Below are 18,423 nucleotides of genomic sequence, written 5' to 3' on the forward strand. Positions count from 1 at the left end.
TTAACACATAAACAGTACTCTAATCCATATCATTCAATCACCATTTTTCAAACATCCATACATTCAAGATAGATAATGTACCAAACAAGAAATCATTCCTAACTACCTATACATGAAACAAAAGCTGATATAATATCTTTACGCTTCAACGAAGTTTCCTTTTGAAGAAGAACAAGGGCAGTCACAAGAGACTTGGCATTTGGCCTCTCACGAGGAACAAGTTTTGGATTCTTTTGCTTCAGTGTAGCAGAAACAGTTAACTCTGCAGCACCACCACCAGGAACAAGTTTTGGATTCTTCAGGATATTTCTTGCTACTGCCATGGCATCCTATGAACAGAACATGATTAAATAAGATATTTCAGCATTCTATAGTTTTATTCTACAAATTTGGGGAAAAAAGGGAAACAAATAAAACAGACATACCTGTAAATTTCTTTCCACTTCGTTTAACATATCCTTACTCGGACCTCTTAAGAGTACTGTACATGCCTTGGGATCTTTGCAATCAACGATGAATGTAAAGAACTCATCTCCAATTTTTTTAACCTCAAATAATCCAGCCCCAGTACCAATATCAGATTCTTGCAGTTCATCGGGTCTGTTGACAATAACTGCCCCACAAGCCTTGGCAATTCTGTTATTATCTGTTTTTCTCAACCTCCTAATTGCAGTAACACCGGCCTTGCTCAGATAATGGCATGCCAGGTCACTGAGCCCCTTTTCTGTAATCACAACATCTGGTTTGAACTTCAATATCTGCACACAGAAGCAAATCAATCACATCAGCTTAACATAACTTTCATCTTCCTACAGGAAAAGACCTTTATACTTGGAAATCGATAATAGATAATCAATAAATAGATAATAGATTCTCATCTACAATAGATATAATTAGAGGACTTATCTATAAAATGAATTACACAAGATAATCAATAAATTACAAACCAGCAATCCTTTCAGCCATTCACATGGCCGTGAATCATCATTTTCTGTATATAAGCGACTTAGCTTCTCTAAGGGGTCCAGAGACTTGGCATAAAACTCAGAACAGTGAAATTACCTATATCTTGAAGAAATTCAAGCCGAAGGAGTAAAGCCGGCTAAAACTGATAAGGAGTTGAGCATATATATGAGGAAGCACATATATAAACAACCAGTATGCTGGTCAAAGCTCCTAATAGTAGTTGATCCTGAAATTGTTTCGGCACAATGTTGTATCACAGGAGCTTTGCGTACTCCAATCTTGATAGTTCTCGTGCTGAAGGTAGATAATATTGCTGCAGGAATATAAGTCTGTGAGGGTTTTTTTTTTTCACAATTACTAAATCTTCCAGGTTGCAGTTGCAGTTAAATGGAATTTTGATGGGATAAAAATTGACAATATTCTCTCTGTTCAGTCATTTAAGTAGCTCTCAAGAGAGGGAGGAAGTTTTCGATATTACTAATTTATCAAACAGAACATTTCAGTTGCTAAGGCAGTCAGCTAGGGAATGTCTAGGCCTGAACTGAGAATTAGTGAGCATGTACAAAACAAAACAATGCAATTCAAAACAATGCAATTCAAAGCCAATGTAAAAATGCAAGTCCAAACTCCTTTCCATCAATTCGAGGAGTACAAATAGATGCATTCACCACTCACCATGAATAAAAGCAAATAGATGAAATGTCTGTAAATACCTTCATTACCTGTGTTCCCCATATCAGTAAAACCAGTTGACGAATATTGTGCCGAGTAACCATTTGTCTCCTCATCTGCAGGGCAAACAATATAGCACATTGCCCATCAACCAAAGGCAACAAACAAAAAATTAAGTTAGGAACCGTAGAAAATGTGGGCGCCATCATTAATCTACAGTTAAATTAATTACAAAGGTAAGCATACAAACCTTGAATCTGTAATTCTAGTTCACCCAGAGCTACTAAGTGTGCTTCTCCATGGTCTCCAGGTTCCTCTATAGCTAAGGACCTAGTGATACTCTCACCTGCAGCAGCAGCACACTAACACTAAGCCAGCAATGAATTTAATATAACATTATAATCATAATAACTACCAGCTACAATGAAATGGATGAAACTGAGAAAGTTAGAGTATGACGGACCTTGAAACCTCTACCATTATTGGGTAATGGTAGTGGGTAATGGTAGTGGGTATACCTTTCCAATGCACGTATGATATCTTCCATTGAGGGCCTATTATGGAGATCATACTCAAAGCAGCCGTTGATAACATTCTCCACTGCAGGAGGCAAACCACTTGGAACAGGTGGCTTTTCTCGCTTGATCACAACTGAATGATATATCTCTTTAATTGAACTCCCAAACCAGGGTTGACTACCAGTCAACATCTCTACAAAGCAACATCCAAAGCCCCAAGAATCTGTTTCTAAAGATATAGGACCCCTCACTTCTGGTTCCCACTGTTCTGGAGCCATGTAGTTCGGAGTGCCAAGTCTAAAAGCCATATTAGGATTAGACAATGAAGCCCCAAGAAGTAGAAATGGGATTCCAAAATCTCCAAGGACCACCTGGCCGTGTTCATCTACAAGGATGTTGGACGGCTTCAAATTTAGCACCAGAAGCCCTAGTGAATGCAATTCTGAAATTCCTTTTGCCAACTCAATCCCATACCTGTAAACATTCACAACAATGGGTTATGATTTCCTAATAACACCAACTATATGCTACACAGAAAAGATATATAACTAACCTTAAAACATCAAAAAGTTGAAGTTTTCCACCCTTCAACCTAGCAACTCGGTCACCAACTGACCCCTCATAAAATTTCATAGCGATGCAGATCTGCCAAGACATTTGAATGACCACTAATCAAGGTACTACTAATATCAATGCTATGAAAGAGAAAGGCACGGGACAAATAACAGAATTCGTCCAGTTAAAAGTGAAAACGAAAAAATATGACTAAATATATTGCAAAATGATGTGCCATGGGACTCACCCTTCCATCAATGATTGAGATACCATGAAACCAACAAACACCGCACAGTCTGCGGAACTTGAAAAATAACTTTTCGAACTTGTGCAGAAACTTTTCTCTGTCCTCCTCCATCAAAGGATGCAACATCTTAACTGCTACCTCATGATATTCATCATAATCATCTGCTGACTGGTGATGAGTTGCTAACCATACATCACCAAAGGGGCCCTGTCCAATTCGGTACTTAAAGTTCAATGAGGCAGGATTGATCCGGGGACTAGTTGGAGTGAGTGTAGCTACAACAGTTGTTAGATGATCAGGGTCTTGAAAGAGCTCATACTCGAAAGAAATTGCAGGCTTTTCTTTTGCAATTTGCTGCTCCATTCTGCTGCTATAAATACATTGATGAACCAACAGGCTCCAAGTCAATAATCTGCCAACGTCCTTTTTATTGCCATATAAAATATACAATCAACATGCAAAGTAACTACAGAAAGAGAAACTAATAATAACAACATGGTAGAAATTTCCCCCAAGAGCTTGAAATAGTAGTCTGGCTATGAAATAAATATCCGAGACACACAGTTGTTACGCTTAACTTCCATTAACCATGTCAATGAGAATATTTAAGTTTACAAACACTAATAATGTTGCAAGTTCTAGAATGAAAAAATAATATCAGAATGAGGATTATCCACTACCATTACCCAATTGAATATCAATCAAGGTTCAATAAGGCATAACCCAAATCCCTCAAACAGTCACCCAATTGATGATTGAACCCTAAAATAATCCTAAAATTCCAATAATCAAGCAAAAAACAAAACTGAAATTACAAGATACTTACAATATGCAATAGAAGATTCAAGCTGCAAAACTCCCAGGAGCCATTGCTGCAAAATTAAGCTACCAAGTTAGCCAGGATCTGGGATTTAATTTGGAAACTAAAATGCACAACATTAATGGCAAAGTTGTAAAGTTAAACAACAAAGGCATGGAATCTAAATAAGAAATTACTGATAAAGAATTCATCTAGGCAAATTGAGATGTCGATTGAAAACTTTACCTTCGTTGCAGGAAGTTCATAATCTTGGATACCAATGCTCTGCAATGAGAATAGAAAAGTGCCCTTATTTGCATTTGACCAAAAGTAGGGTTGTATTTAGGACACGGCAATTTCTGCCAGAGAAGAGAAGGCATAGATTCGACAGGAACTAAACTAGCAGAGAACTTGGCATCTAGGAATGGGATTTTAGTTCACGAAGAGAGATCGAAGGGCTCAAGCTTGGGTTTTTAATTGCCAAAACCCGAGCAACATCTAACCTCAGCTAACGATAGATCGGGGCCTCGAGATTAAGCGGCTACGAATCAGATCTAGAATGAAAAAGAACAAAGCTGAAGGCTTCAAAGAGAGAGCGGCTACGGATCAGATCCAGAATGAAAAAGAACAAAGCTGAAGGCTTCAAAGAGAGAGAGAGAGAGTATCAGTTTTTTTAAATTGGAGTGGATAAGTTTCACAACCGTGTTGTAACGCGACGGCACCTCCAGCAGTTGCAATTGACAAAAGACTTTGCGACAGCTGAGTGTCGAGAGAGAGAGAGAGAGAGCTAAGTGTAAGGGATATGCAGTCGAGAGAGAGAGAGAGAGAGCTGAGTGTCGAGAGAGAGAGAGAGAGAGAGCTGAGTGTCGATGTAGTCGAGAGAGAGCTGAGTTCTTTCTTTCTTTTAGACACGATGTGGGAATCAAAACCTAGCTAAAAATTTTCTTAAGTTATTCACACAACGGAAATATATCTCACTGTCGTCTGAATGTATAAAATGTGAAATCATGGAGGGAAACATGGCGCCTTCAATATTTTTGGTTAAAATGTTACCGCCAGTTGCATGTTCACACAACGGAAAACCTTAAATCTGTTGTATGATTATTGTAGCTTGCACTAGCCCTATCTCGGTGAAGACATTCAAGCAAGCATCCTTCAACTTTGGTGCTTAGTTTTTCAATCACACAACGGCAATAATAAAACCCGTTGTCCTAGTAGCCCAGATTTCAGCTTTTCAACATCCATCCGAAACTCCGAAGTGGAGGGAAATCTCCCGCTAAATTTTTAAGGCTCAGATGACGGACCATGCTTAATTTCCGTTGTGCAATGTAGTTCCTATAAAAAAGTTATCACTTTGTTGGCATTCACACAACAGAATTCAACCAGCACCGTTGTATGATTAAACTGACTTAAACACACAACAGATGATTTGTATTCCGTTGTGTGATTAGTGTTGTGTGATTAACTTTTTGTACTAGTGATAGGTCACCACACAGGTTATCACATAATATTAATTCCTCATTTCCAACAGCCTCAAAACAGTAGCGAAACCAATTCCAAAATAATATGTTCTCATCTCAAAACCATCATCAAAATCGTACACATTTCAATCAATGCTCAAACCGACAAAAACCTATTTTCTTTCAAATTCCATTTATTTCAACATCACATTGCACAACAAAAGTGAACAACACGCCCAATTCCACCAAGATATATATTTTTCACGTAAATATATATATATATATATATATATATATATATATATATATACACAGACACACACGTAGTCTTCCACTCAGGGATGCCACTAATACCAACTATAGTTTTACAAATTATACTTCTCGAAAATTACACTATATCAAAACATTGATTTAACTTACCCATGAACTGTTGTCGATCATATTCGTATATTTTAAAACAAATAATTTGTTTCGATAAATACGATTTTTCATGCTAGCAATTAAATCTATTAAATTAAAACATAACTAATTTATCAACCGAAACACCGTGAGATTTACTCACCTCTAAATCCCGTTGTGTCTTCTCTTATAGATGAGATAAGGTATCGAATACACTCCGTCAATCACCTAAGTAAAATACGATCTTAACTTAGTACACAAATCAAAGATGATTAAAGTTCGAACCTCCCGTTTGAACTAAAATCCTGAAAGTAATGCCAATAGAGGCGAAACTTCATCTGAGACAACCCGAGGTCTCCGGAATACTTCTACAATCAAAACATCAAAGTTCAAGTCGATCGGACGGCTGAATCCTCACGGATCGAAAACTGATCGAACTGAAAAGCCTAAAATTCATAACTTAATCATGCGATTTCTAAAAATTACAAACTATATATCGAAATGCTCGTATCGATAGGTAGATCACAATGAGGAGCAGAAACTGCCCCTGAGGTGGTCCGAAAACACTGCCATAGTGGTGGCGCCGCTGCCAATCTAAAGTCGAAACTTGGCCAAACTTCCCAAACAAAAAAAATCTTCATCTCAACTCGAATTACAACTTACCCAACTACATCAAAGCCAAATTATAATGTAATTGATCGAATTTTACCTTAGAACAAATTGGCTGGATTGAAACCCTAGATTTTCAGAGTTTCAATTCGTCCTCCACAAGTGAAATCGTTGCAAGCTACCATGGGAGAATCCTTCCCCAGCCTCTGGGCAACAAAACCCCTCAAGAAATTCCACCTTTAGTGGTCGGAATCTTCAACTCCTACCAAGGCGATTTGCAGCTTGGTCGCCCTACTTCTCGGCCTTGCAGTGCCCTCCACAGCTCTTTTCTTGCTTCAATTCTTCCACAGACCTCTAGAGGGGATTGCATGAGGCGAGCAAAACTCACTTTGAATCGCGTCCTATGGTGGATAGAGGAGGGAGAATTTGGCCGGTGAAGGGAGGAGCCGCGAGCGGGCTTGGGGAGAGAGGAGAGAGAAAAAGTTTCTGAAAATGGAAACTTTGGTATTTTCTGAAATTTCTGGATTTTTTTCTTATTTAACCAAAATGGAAACTTTTTCCGAATGCGATAACTTCTTCATACGAACTCTGATTTTTGTGTTCCACATATGCACGAATTCATATCAACGCACTCTACGACTTTCGTGAAGAAATAAAAAGTCAACCCCTTGTCCCTCGAAAATAAAACGTTTCGAGTAATTATTCGTCTGAAACACTTTCACTCGACTGTCAAACAACGAACTCCTACTAACGAACAATTTATTAATTCTCGAAAACCATTAGGAATTAATAACAAATTTCCGGGGTATTACATTTGCTGTCTTTATCCAATAGAGAATGTGTGTAACTATGTAATGCTCTACCATAAAATATTAATCACAATGAACCCCGAAACCCCTACGTTACATTCCAATTCTCTCTCTATTCCCTCCCTATTCCATAATCAAAATCCGAAAATCCTTTTTTGGAAATCCTCGATCAATAACATTCACTAAAATCTACCAAATTTCACCAACACCTACAATACATCGAGCCCTAGCTAACGAGCCAAAGCAGAAGGCTAGAAGAGGCTGCATGCGACACCACAAGTGGCCGTGAATGGGACCTACGCAATGCCGACTCCAATCTAGAATTAGGTCGCAACACTAGTGCGAACCGAATCAAAACAACAAGCCCAAGAACTTTCTTAACTACAACAAAGTCTAATTATAAGTGTAGAAGCTAAAATTTACCTTGGAAGTTTCTGAAATCTGAAATCTTCAATTTGTTGATTCTCCTTCCTTTGATTGATTCGCCTCTGATGGCTTGTTGGGCTTGAACTATGACGGCAAGGGCTTCAAGATGTGGGTGGTGGCACGGCTTGAGGTGGCCAGAGGACAAAGCTCTGGTTGGGTTGAGAAGCACGGCCTGCCGAGCCTTTTCTTGCTCCGATTTGCTTCGCTGGGTGTCAATTGAAAGGAGGTAAGGCTGGAAACATCACCGGCTTGAGAAGAAGTGTCGAGCGCGGTTGGTGCAACGTTTGGAGGTGGCCGGACGAAGGAGAACCCGTCGGGTCTCCAAGTCTGGTTAGGTCTGATGTTCGGGTCACGGCGAGAGAATTTGGGATTAGGGTTTAGTGATTTTCGAGTGAAATGGAAAGTTACCAGAGGGTAACTACCTATTTATACTAGGGTTTTTGAAAAAGGTAAGTTTAGTTTTTAGATCATAACTTCCTCATACGAATTCTGGTTTGAGATTCCCACGTGTCCACAAATTTGGTTTAATGTCCTCTACAATTTTGAATACAAAAGAAAGAAAAATTCTTGAAACCCACCTAAAAAGATCAAAACAAAGGTGAAAAGTAAAGATTGTAATCTTTTACCTTTTTTACCGTCTAAGTGACCAATAAACAAATAAATTTAGGTATGGGATGTAAAGAGTCGGGGAACAACAGTTGTCGGACCAGTTCTAAAATGCTCTTCCTCTAGCTCTAGTATATTCTCATCATCATTATGTGCTGCTAGCACGTGGCTCAATTTGATAGATTTAATATTGTCAGTAACTCTAGGCCAGTTTCTCTCAAAGCGACTTGTTCTTTAAGAGCATCTCCAATGGCTTTGTTATTTGGCTTTGGTCAAATTTGAATTTGACATATGACATGGAAAATTTGATATAGCAACCTTTTGACAATTTCTAGCTCCAATGGAGATGTCAAATTTGAATATTACTTTAACATATAAAATTCTATTTATGTTGTTTTTCCTCTTTTTTTTTTTACTTGTAATCTAAGATCATACAATGAATGGTTCCATTTAAGAGATGCATGAAGAGATTATGAGAAAAGATATGCAATTGAGATTATGAGAATACATCAAGATGGGAATACATAGTAGAAAACAGAAACTGAAACAGCAAAAAAACTAGCAGTCAACTAGCAACAAACAGAAACAGCTTGAATTTGATAGCAACAAACTGATACAAACTGATACAAACTCGTCTTCCCAGCAACGAACTGATACAAACTGATATATAGCAACAAACTGATACAAACTCGAGATCCCAGCAACAAACTGATATAAACTGATATATACTGATATATAGCAACAAACTAATACAAACTAAAATGGATTGAAGGCTTTCTATTTAATGCACAGCAATCCTATTTAATGCACACCAACTGAAATCAATAAATATATGATAAAAACTTGTGGTAGGTGATGAGCAGGCTTTGCAGATAATAAACTGATGAAAGAGTTATGAAACTGAGGAATGATCCTATTACCTTGTAGGCATTGCAGATAATAAACTCAAAGTCTATTCTGCACATTTACTGCTGAATGTCTAATCCTCATTGCAGTCTTTAGGTAAACGTCAATTGAACTGAGCAAAAACCATGCACATCTAGTGAGGCATTTAACTCATCTGCAGAAAAAGAACATAAAAATCAATGTAGCTGAGTGAGGCATTTAACTCAAGAACATAAAAATCAATGTTGTATGGTCCTACACGTCTAATTACAAAACCAGCAACTCAAAACAAGCAAACAAATTTGGTGACTGCATCCTAAACTGAAAATTTGCAGAAACTCAAAAAAATCTATTTTGGAGAACTATTGTTTTTATAATGTCTAGAAGCTACCAAAAATCACCATTATGTTAACACACAAGAATATTCATTCCTTGCACTAATTAGGACTATGAAAATTGGTGCCTTTACAATTGTGATGTAGAAATTGATATTCCTTGATTAATTTAAGCTATTACATTCTGTGTATTATATAGCTGTGAGTATTTTACAGTTACAAGTATTACATTAACAACAGAATCAAAACTGATGCATAATCTTAGGAAAAAGTAAATCAGCAGTAGACAAACTAATCAATGGATCAATCACAAAAATCTGGCCAATATAAGAAAAATTACAACAAAGACAAATGCAGGTCAGATTTCAATAGAAGAGATGTCATAACAGTAGGCTTTCTGGATACATTTGAACATGAAATTTAATGCGCCTGGAAGTCAAGTGTTGTTGGTAAAACAGTATCATTCTCAAATTATTATTTGAAGGCCTTTTTGATAGGAGTATTCAAAATTTTACAGAATAAAGCAAACAATCTTCTTATCCCCTAAAGCCTATCAAAAGCAATACTTGCGAGCAAACTTTAAATAACATATCTTTTCTCACTATATGCACTTTCCTTCATTACTTGAATCAACCAACTATACTACTCAATCAGCAAAAGAAACAAGCAAAATGATTTCCCGTTCCTAATTCATATGTTAAGCTTTGTAGCAACACTTGCAAGGATAAATATTCCATATTCTATCTAGGCACTAAATCATTTATACCATCTTGACAATTATAAACACAAGAGGGAAAACATAACACAGACCCTGCAAAACGTATTCAGAAAGCCAATATACATTCACAACTTAAGTATCAACATTGGTTGAGGTACACGATTCTGCAGACAATGAGAACTTACAGCCACAAATAAGACTTGAGCATTGAAGAGATTGTAATGTAGACAAAAGAAAGAAAGCAGGGGCGGTGGTGCAGCAGTATGTATGGCCAATGGGAATATCATAAGGAGAATATTCATATGGAATACAATCAGGAAAAAATTTCTGAAAAAATCAAAGACCTCAGCAAAGAAATAACTGCATCAGATACAGTATTGATCAAACTAGCAATAATCTGCAAATTCATCAATAATCTGCGACCAGGAACTGAGCCCCGACGTCTTCTTCTTCCATTCTCTTGTATAGCAATAATCTGCAAATTCATCAATTCCTCGTCTGATGATGAATTGGCAAGATTCCAAAATTCTTCATTCGCAGCATCTGAAGATGAATCTGAGCATCTTTGATCCATGTTCCAGTAATTCAAGAAGAGAGAAGAAATTTGCAGACATGCAAAGTGTTTGAAGTTTTGGGTGAGATGAAGGAAGAAAAACGGTGAAAGGGGAGAGAGAGTCGATGCACCGAGAGAAAGTAAGAAACAATAAAAAATTAAATGACAGAAAGAGAAGAGGCTGTCAAATTTGACAGAGGAGAGAGTTTGGTCTAATCCACGTGTAAAAAACAGACGGGTTGGAGAAGAGTTTGGGCTGTCAAATATTAACATTGGGCTTCCACATGGCAATTGACATCTCCGTTGGAGATGGTCTAAGCTTCCTTCGTCGCCAGCCATTATATGTTCTTTCTCCTCCAACCCTACAAAAGTAGTAGAATGTCTTCTAATTATTAGATCTCTTTCTTTCAGAATCTCCTGGCGAACTAAGAAAGTTTATCCTGTTTGGCTCTAAAACCAGTTGGCTTGCAAACTGTCTCTTTTGAGCGAGTGATTGCGCAGGCGTGCCAGCACCGCAGGGTGCAGTCGTTGGGGTAGTCCCTTGACCTGACTTCTTCTTCAAGCACTGTGGACGAGGAGAGCCAACCTCGTCACAGGGTTCTTCTCTTGCCTTTCGAGAAAGGACTTTTGCCTTACGGATAAGGACTTCGGTTGTGATCTCTTCGGTCACCAAAATCGATACTCAATGTTGTAGGTTGAGCAGAGCAATCACTGGGAAGTTCTGAGAAAGCACGGGTTTGCTAAAGCGTATTTTTAGCTTCGCTGGGTTGCAAGGGCGTTACCCTTGCTTCGCTGGGTGTATCGGTGGCAGTAGTACTGGCAGTCGGCTCGCGAGGAGACTGGGACTGGAAGTACGGTCGCCGGGTTGATCTGGTGAGGCTGACAGTCGGCTCGCAAGGAGACTAGGACTGACTGGCTGTCACTGGGTTTCAACGAGGTTGAAGGTTTGCTCCGGGGAGGCTTTGTAATCGCTGGGATTGATTGATTCGAGAGAGGTCCTTTTCTGTATCGTCTTTAGCCTCTATATATAGGCTGCTGCAGATTCACTTTCTAAATATGAATGAAATATTATATTTTAGGCCATAGTTATTGGCCTTTGAATCAAATCAAAACTCTTAATAGTTTTGATAACTATCGTAAGCGATAAGAGATTGACTCTGTCATAGCAATCTTCTAGGTAAGGTTAATTACCTTTTAGAGTCCTGGATGTAATCCTCCTCTTGGATGCGGTAGGGTATGCACATCTCAATTGCCTTCGCGGAGACTTCGTAGCTCGCGGTATGCAATTAAGGAAAGGATAATCGCAATTAACCATGATTGCATGCTTCCTGAATTGTACCACGTCCATGAATCCTTATTTGCATAAACTTGATTGCTTGCATGACATGGGCCCACCATATGATCTATTTGCACGACGACTCTTGAATATAGGTAGAGAAGCACGACCAAAGACCTTCCTCAATTGCATGGGAAACTATATATATATATATATATATATATATATATATACATATATATATATATGTAATCATACTTTCCTTGATGATTGCCATTGCATGCTCCTTCTACACGTCCACCATGTCATTAATTGCATGAGAATCTTAACTATTTGCATGTATATTGGTATTGAAGGACAACGAAGGATAATTGTTTCCTTCCTTAATTACTCAACTTCAATATATGATGATATTGCTGATAACGTGGCCGCACATCAAAAATCTCCCTCCCTTGCACAATCTTTGCAGGCAAACCAACTCTTTAATTATCAAATATTTGATAATTAATAGTAAATCAAGAAAATCCAGATTTACTTCGAGATTGTTTAATCTCCAAGTAGGCTTTATTTAGCCTCTAGACAATATATTTTGACCTTGTCGAAAATAAATAGCTTGGGCCACCGATATTGGCCCGGTCTTCTTCAAGTCCCCCATGTCGGAAAAAATGTTATTTTGGGCTCAAACATATCCCTCACTTGCATTTATTGCCTAATTCAATGGAATGGCACTCGGCGCCCATCCTATAACGGATCTCACCTATACTTATAGTGTCGAACACATATAAGTATAGATTTAATTGATCTTTGTTTGGCACACCAGGATTCTATCCTATTTCTTCTAATGAATGACATTTTACCACTTAATCATATTTGCAATCATCACTAAGAAAATAAGATCTGTGAATATTTGTATCGAATCTTGTAACATTTTTTTTACTTCAATTCGGGTATATTTATATTGAGTTATGCATTGAAGAATAGCTACCCACGCTACTTTGAGCGAAGCTTTCATGGACAACCACATCTGGGCATTTGCATATCTTTTCTTTCTTAAATACAAGAACCATCTCCAACTCAGAATTCATATAGACTAATATTTGGATAAAACAAGGTAATTATCAAAGTATCCCTAGTTATGTCATCAGTTTAGCTAATTCTATTTATCACCAAATTAAACTAAGTAATTAATGTTTGTGCTTTGTGTAAAGCATGTATTCAACAAGACGTTGCGCTAAAGAAAGCAGTAGATGGCAACACCAACTTATACTACTAGAAAAAGGGACTAATAATATGTGTGCCTTTTGATACCTATAGGGACAAATATATGTCTCTATTGAGCTATAGAGACATATATCATATGTGTGCCTATTGCTTGTGTTCCTATTGCTAAATGGCACACATATCTCAAGCTCAAGTGTCCCCAAATAAAAAAGTAGCTCCCATGGGTCTCTCTACACTACTACACTAGTACAAATACATGAAAAATATACTCACTCTTGGGGACACTTAATCTGTGCCAATGACCTTTTTTTTTCCCCCGGTTCCCTGACCATAATAGATTCAAATTAATCCTTGACAATTCCAACAGTAAAGTACTCCAATATGCAGTAGAAACCATATCAAAGAATAAAAACAGTAATCGCAATCCGATTAATGAATAAGTATTTCAATGTTACAATAGAATAAGTTACCATATCCAACTACGAAACTACAATTCAGTGGATCATTAATACATGAAAAGGCTAAGTACTTCAGCAGCACTTGGTCCAACAGTCCGACCCGCTCCAATATGAAATCAACTACCTTTATACACATACTTCCTGAATAGAGATTGTAGCAGACCAGCAAACTGCACAAGTATGTGAATTATATGATCAAAGCCTGCCCAAGTAAATCAGTTCATGAACTTAGTTAATTGGAATCTAATCCCCAGTAGGTACCAAAATATTCATTCAGGTCATGACAAAGAAAGAAAGGTGTGTGTTTGACTAAGCTAGCTATAATGATAAGCAAACAAAACTGCTAGCTATAATATTTCTGTTTAAGGAATGACTAAGCCATATATCAGAAGCCATTTCTATAGTAATAAACAAACAACAAACAGATAAAAGGAAATTAACCTAAGACAATGCTTTGTGAATTGCTTCCGAACCCCATAAATAAAAACCACCAAACATAGAAACTCTGAGTATAGACATACAGATTGGTTTAGGGAATGATGGAGCCATCCTGGTTGTATGGATTTCACTCTACCATTAGCTTCCAAACCCCCAAAAGCACCTGAGCAGTGACCTATCATAGACTGAAACACCACAAAATGGGCAAGCAACTGCATAGATTAAAAATAAATTGTCATTATTAAAAATAACCGCAGATGATTCACAAGTATTGTCATCATCTAATAAAAATAAATTGAACTGTAATATCCCATACCTTGCTCCAGTTTTGACAAGCTATCGCTGCACCTATTCATGGATAGTTCAAATTTCATGCTATCAACTTGTCGAATATATAGATCAATAGTTATCCACCTAGATAAAAGTGAGACATCTTTTATGACCTGAAGCAATAGAAAGAGGCAAGTTGATATAATTCTGTAGAAGAGCTAGCACAGTATCAGCATTATAAATTCTACATAAACAATAATCTAAAGTTTGCAATCTAATCATGAAATCTGGCAGCAAACCCAAAGAAAAGAACAGGGAAGGGAGAGAAGATCGAAGTGAAGGGTAAACTGATGGTCTAAAACTTTACAAAACTAAGTCATGCTTATTCATCAATGTCTCTGTACAGTTTAGTAATTAATTCTAAGTACCAAGGCTTGCTTTATTCCCTCAAAACATAAGTTACTGCCCCATGAATTGCCAACACCATCACCATTACAGTAAATTAAGTTATGTATAACAGAGATCTAATATATGCCAAAGTTATGATTAGTTCATGCTCAGGTCTTTTGTTGACATGAAAGGCATGTTCTAGATTTAAGAGAGTAATAATAATATCATTAGGAGAACATATATGAAATTGAGAAAGAATTTGGTATCAGTGAACACTCCCAAATCCACCAGGCTGAGATTACCTGCATCTTCTGATAACATTTTCTCTAGCATTGCCGGCACCAGTCTACAACCATCAACCAATAAAAAAGAATAACTAATAATAAATCCAGTACCCAGCAATGCAAACGAAAATATAGGATATATATAGACTAGTCTATGGGTTTTAAAGATTAAATACAATACATATACATAAATAGTAGATATCTTCCTACCTAAGAACATCAGGTACATATACATAAACAATACATATACTAAGAACATCATAATCCTGAGGCGTCTGTCACTGTGCTAAATAAGAAAACCCTAGAGAATGTTTCCTAAATGCCTAGAAATAAAGGAAGGAAAAAAACAGAGATAGAAAGGTAAGAGGAATATTAACAAAGTAATCTATGGGCCATTAAGAACAAAAGCTGGATTTTTTTCCTTCTCTTTTAATCTTTAAAATACTACTTTCTTCTTTTTCACATGAAGATGTAAACCTATGGCCTCTACCCTCTCCCCACCCCATCTGTGCTAAATAAGCAAAGGCTAATGAGCCAAGAAAAAAGTTGCATGATAGTAGCACAATTGTAAGTGACTTCTAGGTGTCTAAAACAACCTTCAAATCAAAGTCAAAAATATTTGCTTATTTAAAGTGACAGAATGATTCATAGAAGTGGAATCGAAAGAAGCATTAAGCACTGAACATGTTTGTTGCCTAACTAGATTCAACCAGATATTACCATGCAACTATCTGAAACAAGATATTTTATGCAACTATCTGAAACAAGATATTTGCAAAATCTCTATCATTCCCCCACAACATCACCTTTCATCACGTGTTCCAATTTGGTAATATCTGGTTGAATAATCTGGTCAGGCAACATCACCAAGAAGATAAAACCAATGCAACCATCTGAAACAAGAAGATATTACCAATGCAACATCACCTTTCATCACGAGTTCCAAAGGACATTACTTAAATGTAAGGCCAAAGGACATTTTTCAACTTTAAACTACCCAAAAAAAGTACAGAAATTAGAACGTCAACGAGAAAGGCATAAACTTCTTAAAGCAACAAACTAAGCCCATAAAGCGCTAATTTTACTCTACCAAGCTTCACTTACCAGCTCTTGGCTTGTTCGAAAATGGTGACAGAAGAAGCAGGTTCTCTGTAGAAGTTTGTAAAGAACACTGAACAACAAGGGAATATAGACGAGCAAAACGATGTCAATTTAACCAAAATGACCCGGGCAATTAAACGCATTCTGACCACGTGTTTTGCAACTGCATAAATAATAAAGAACGAACTCAGTAAACAGTTTCTTCGTCTTGTAAATGCAAAGCTGGAATACGAATCAATAATGAAAGTCGTATGCCATACGTTAGATGCCATGGAAATCACATACGCTCCAAGCGAATCACTCCCAAGAGAATGGGGGAGAACTCAATTCAATTGTAAACCCTAAATTACTCAATCAAATAACCAATTACTCAATTCAAACCCTAAAATCCCCAATTACTCAATTCAATGCAGAAACTACCTACCCTTGACAATTAAACTGAAACCCAGACCTTCAACTTCACACAAACAATAATTGAGGAAGAGATTGAAGTACCTGATGTGGTCGATGGCGCCGAATCAGTCTTTCATTCTTAAACATTGCCATTGCCCAGCACCAAATACCCTACCGAAACGCTTTGAGAAGAACAGAGTGGGACTGTGGTTCGATAAAGATATGGCAAATTGAGACACTTTTGGGGACAAGTCTCCATATGGGTGTTTTAGTTTCAAAAGATATTGACAGAGCGAGAGAGGGCAACAACTGTCGGTGGTTATACGAATCTGGAGGAGGAGTCATGGGTGGTCGCCGCTGAGACTACCGTTAGTCTTTGCTGGAGAGGGTAGCAGCAGATCTGAGAGAAAGAGAGAGAGAGAGAGAGAGAGAGTGCGCGTATGTGATATGAGTTTAGTGAGAGGACGTATTCGCAGGCATTCTAAATAAAAAAAAGACGTATTCGTATGAATTGGTCTGCTTTGTTTTTGGATGGGGACACTTATTGTGTGCCTAAAATTTTCAGTAGGCACATATGAGAACAAGTGTGCCTTTTTATCAGTTTTGGGGACACATATGTAGGTCAATAGACACATATGAGCACAAGTGTGCCTTTTTTTCAGTTTTGGGGACACATAACAAAATCTGTCCCTACATATGTGTCCCCATAGCCCTCTTTTCTAGTAGTGTTGACATTGTGGAAGGACGCATAGAGAGTAGCAACAAAACCAATTTGGGCAAGGATATATTCTTGCAAATATTTGTGTCATTTTTCTATTGAAGATATATTGGATACACATATTCATTAGTAATCAGCCGTTAATTCTCTATGAAAAAAAACAACTTAACATTGTGGAAGGACGCATAGAGAGTAGCAACAACACCAATTTGGGCAAGGATATATTCTTGCAAAAATTTGTGTCATTTTTCTATTGAAGAAGATATATTGGATACACATATAGGTCGGTGAGCTATGACCTATTGGTAAATTATAATTCCAATATTGTAAAGGTCATGGATTCGATTCTCTCTGACATATGTAATGGTGGGGTGGGCTAAGGATTATTATATTTTTTTTTAAATATATTGGATACACATATTCATTAGTGACAATTCTTTAAAGGGATGGTCCAAACTGTTAGGAAGACATTAGTAATCAGCGGTTAATTCTCTATGAAAAAAGTGTTTTCATTTAGTTCAAACACAACACACCAACATTAAAGGTTTTCAAAAATACATTGACTCAGTACCGATAATAGCTAGAAATCGAGCAAAACACACACACACTAGAGCGAAGCAACTAGGGTTTTGGAAAAGCACAGAAGAGGTTGTTGCCTGTCCGGCGGCGCCCCAGCGTCGATCATAGGTCCAGGCCTCATCGATGAGTGGCGGGTGTTGCCGGACGGGATTGTGGGGTCTTGGGGCTCCAAGTTTTGGTATCCGGTTCAACCTTCTTGGTCGCGTATGACGTTTCTTTCCTCTCAGGCGGCGGTGCAGGCGGGCAGGATGGCTGGTTGGCGGTCGGCGCAGGGTTGGAGCAGGTGGTCAGAGGCTGGATCGTGGCGGCGGTTTGCCATGGATCGTACAGCGCTGATTCCTTCTCCGAGTTTGGTCGATTGGCGAAGAGTGCAAGGGTGTCGAACTTTCTGGCGGTTGGATGAAGCCGGGCGTCAAGGCACGACGAGTTTCTCACTGATACTCGGTGTGGGCTCATCGAGATCTGGCTTTATGCCTGGATTTGGCCGACCAAAGGTGAGGTTGGTGTGGCTTGCTGCGTGGATGGAGTCTTTCCGGCGGTGCGAGTTCGACGGGACAGATCTATGGTTGTGGTCTGCAGGCAGGTCAACTGAAGTGGAGGAAGATGATTGCGGCGGCTGGGCTATGTTTTTGTTTAAAGTAGTTTTCTTGGTTAGGAGTTCGATTAGGGTTTTGGTTAGGTTTTTCTGGTTTTTAGCATGTCCCTACTCTGTTGAGCTAGGGTTGGGTCAAATTGAGG

General features: G+C 38.0%; 2 protein-coding genes and 1 long non-coding RNA gene across 12 annotated transcripts; all 3 read right to left on the minus strand.

Moving 5' to 3' along the window:
* LOC112196849 (E3 ubiquitin-protein ligase KEG) lies at positions 1 to 4,642 on the minus strand. 7 transcript variants are annotated; one of them, XM_040519197.1, is made up of 10 exons: positions 4,004 to 4,642; positions 3,785 to 3,830; positions 2,959 to 3,381; positions 2,710 to 2,801; positions 2,157 to 2,630; positions 1,889 to 2,006; positions 1,689 to 1,754; positions 1,063 to 1,279; positions 426 to 758; positions 1 to 329 (listed from the first exon to the last, which is right to left on the minus strand). In XM_040519197.1, the coding sequence occupies exons 1-6, from the start codon at positions 4,135 to 4,137 to the stop codon at positions 1,961 to 1,963; spliced, it is 1,215 nt and encodes a 404-aa protein (XP_040375131.1). In that variant the 5' UTR covers positions 4,138 to 4,642; the 3' UTR covers positions 1 to 329; positions 426 to 758; positions 1,063 to 1,279; positions 1,689 to 1,754; positions 1,889 to 1,960. The 7 variants fall into 7 exon arrangements, with proteins under 7 accessions (XP_040375131.1, XP_024193085.1, XP_024193086.1 ...); XM_024337317.2 differs by having other exon boundaries at positions 1,889 to 1,984; positions 2,102 to 2,630; XM_024337318.2 differs by having other exon boundaries at positions 1,680 to 1,754; positions 1,889 to 1,984; positions 2,102 to 2,630.
* LOC112198786 (T-complex protein 1 subunit gamma) lies at positions 99 to 1,779 on the minus strand. Its single transcript, XM_024339892.1, has 3 exons — positions 1,642 to 1,779; positions 426 to 758; positions 99 to 329 (listed from the first exon to the last, which is right to left on the minus strand). Exons 1-3 carry the CDS (start codon positions 1,777 to 1,779, stop codon positions 99 to 101), a joined length of 702 nt encoding a protein of 233 aa, XP_024195660.1.
* Positions 4,643 to 13,438: 8,796 nt separating the features above from the next.
* On the minus strand, positions 13,439 to 17,073 carry LOC112196851. Of its 4 annotated transcripts, none has more exons than XR_005810425.1 (5): positions 16,491 to 17,073; positions 15,999 to 16,158; positions 14,267 to 15,787; positions 14,034 to 14,162; positions 13,439 to 13,714 (listed from the first exon to the last, which is right to left on the minus strand). It is a non-coding gene; the product is annotated as an uncharacterized LOC112196851 (long non-coding RNA). The 4 variants fall into 4 exon arrangements; XR_005810426.1 differs by having other exon boundaries at positions 14,267 to 14,393; positions 14,913 to 16,158; XR_002935410.2 differs by having other exon boundaries at positions 13,439 to 13,682; positions 14,267 to 16,158.
* Positions 17,074 to 18,423: the final 1,350 nt, after the last annotated feature.

This window comes from Rosa chinensis, chromosome 4 (genome assembly GCF_002994745.2).
Source record: "Rosa chinensis cultivar Old Blush chromosome 4, RchiOBHm-V2, whole genome shotgun sequence".
Classification (NCBI taxonomy): Eukaryota; Viridiplantae; Streptophyta; class Magnoliopsida; order Rosales; family Rosaceae; genus Rosa; species Rosa chinensis.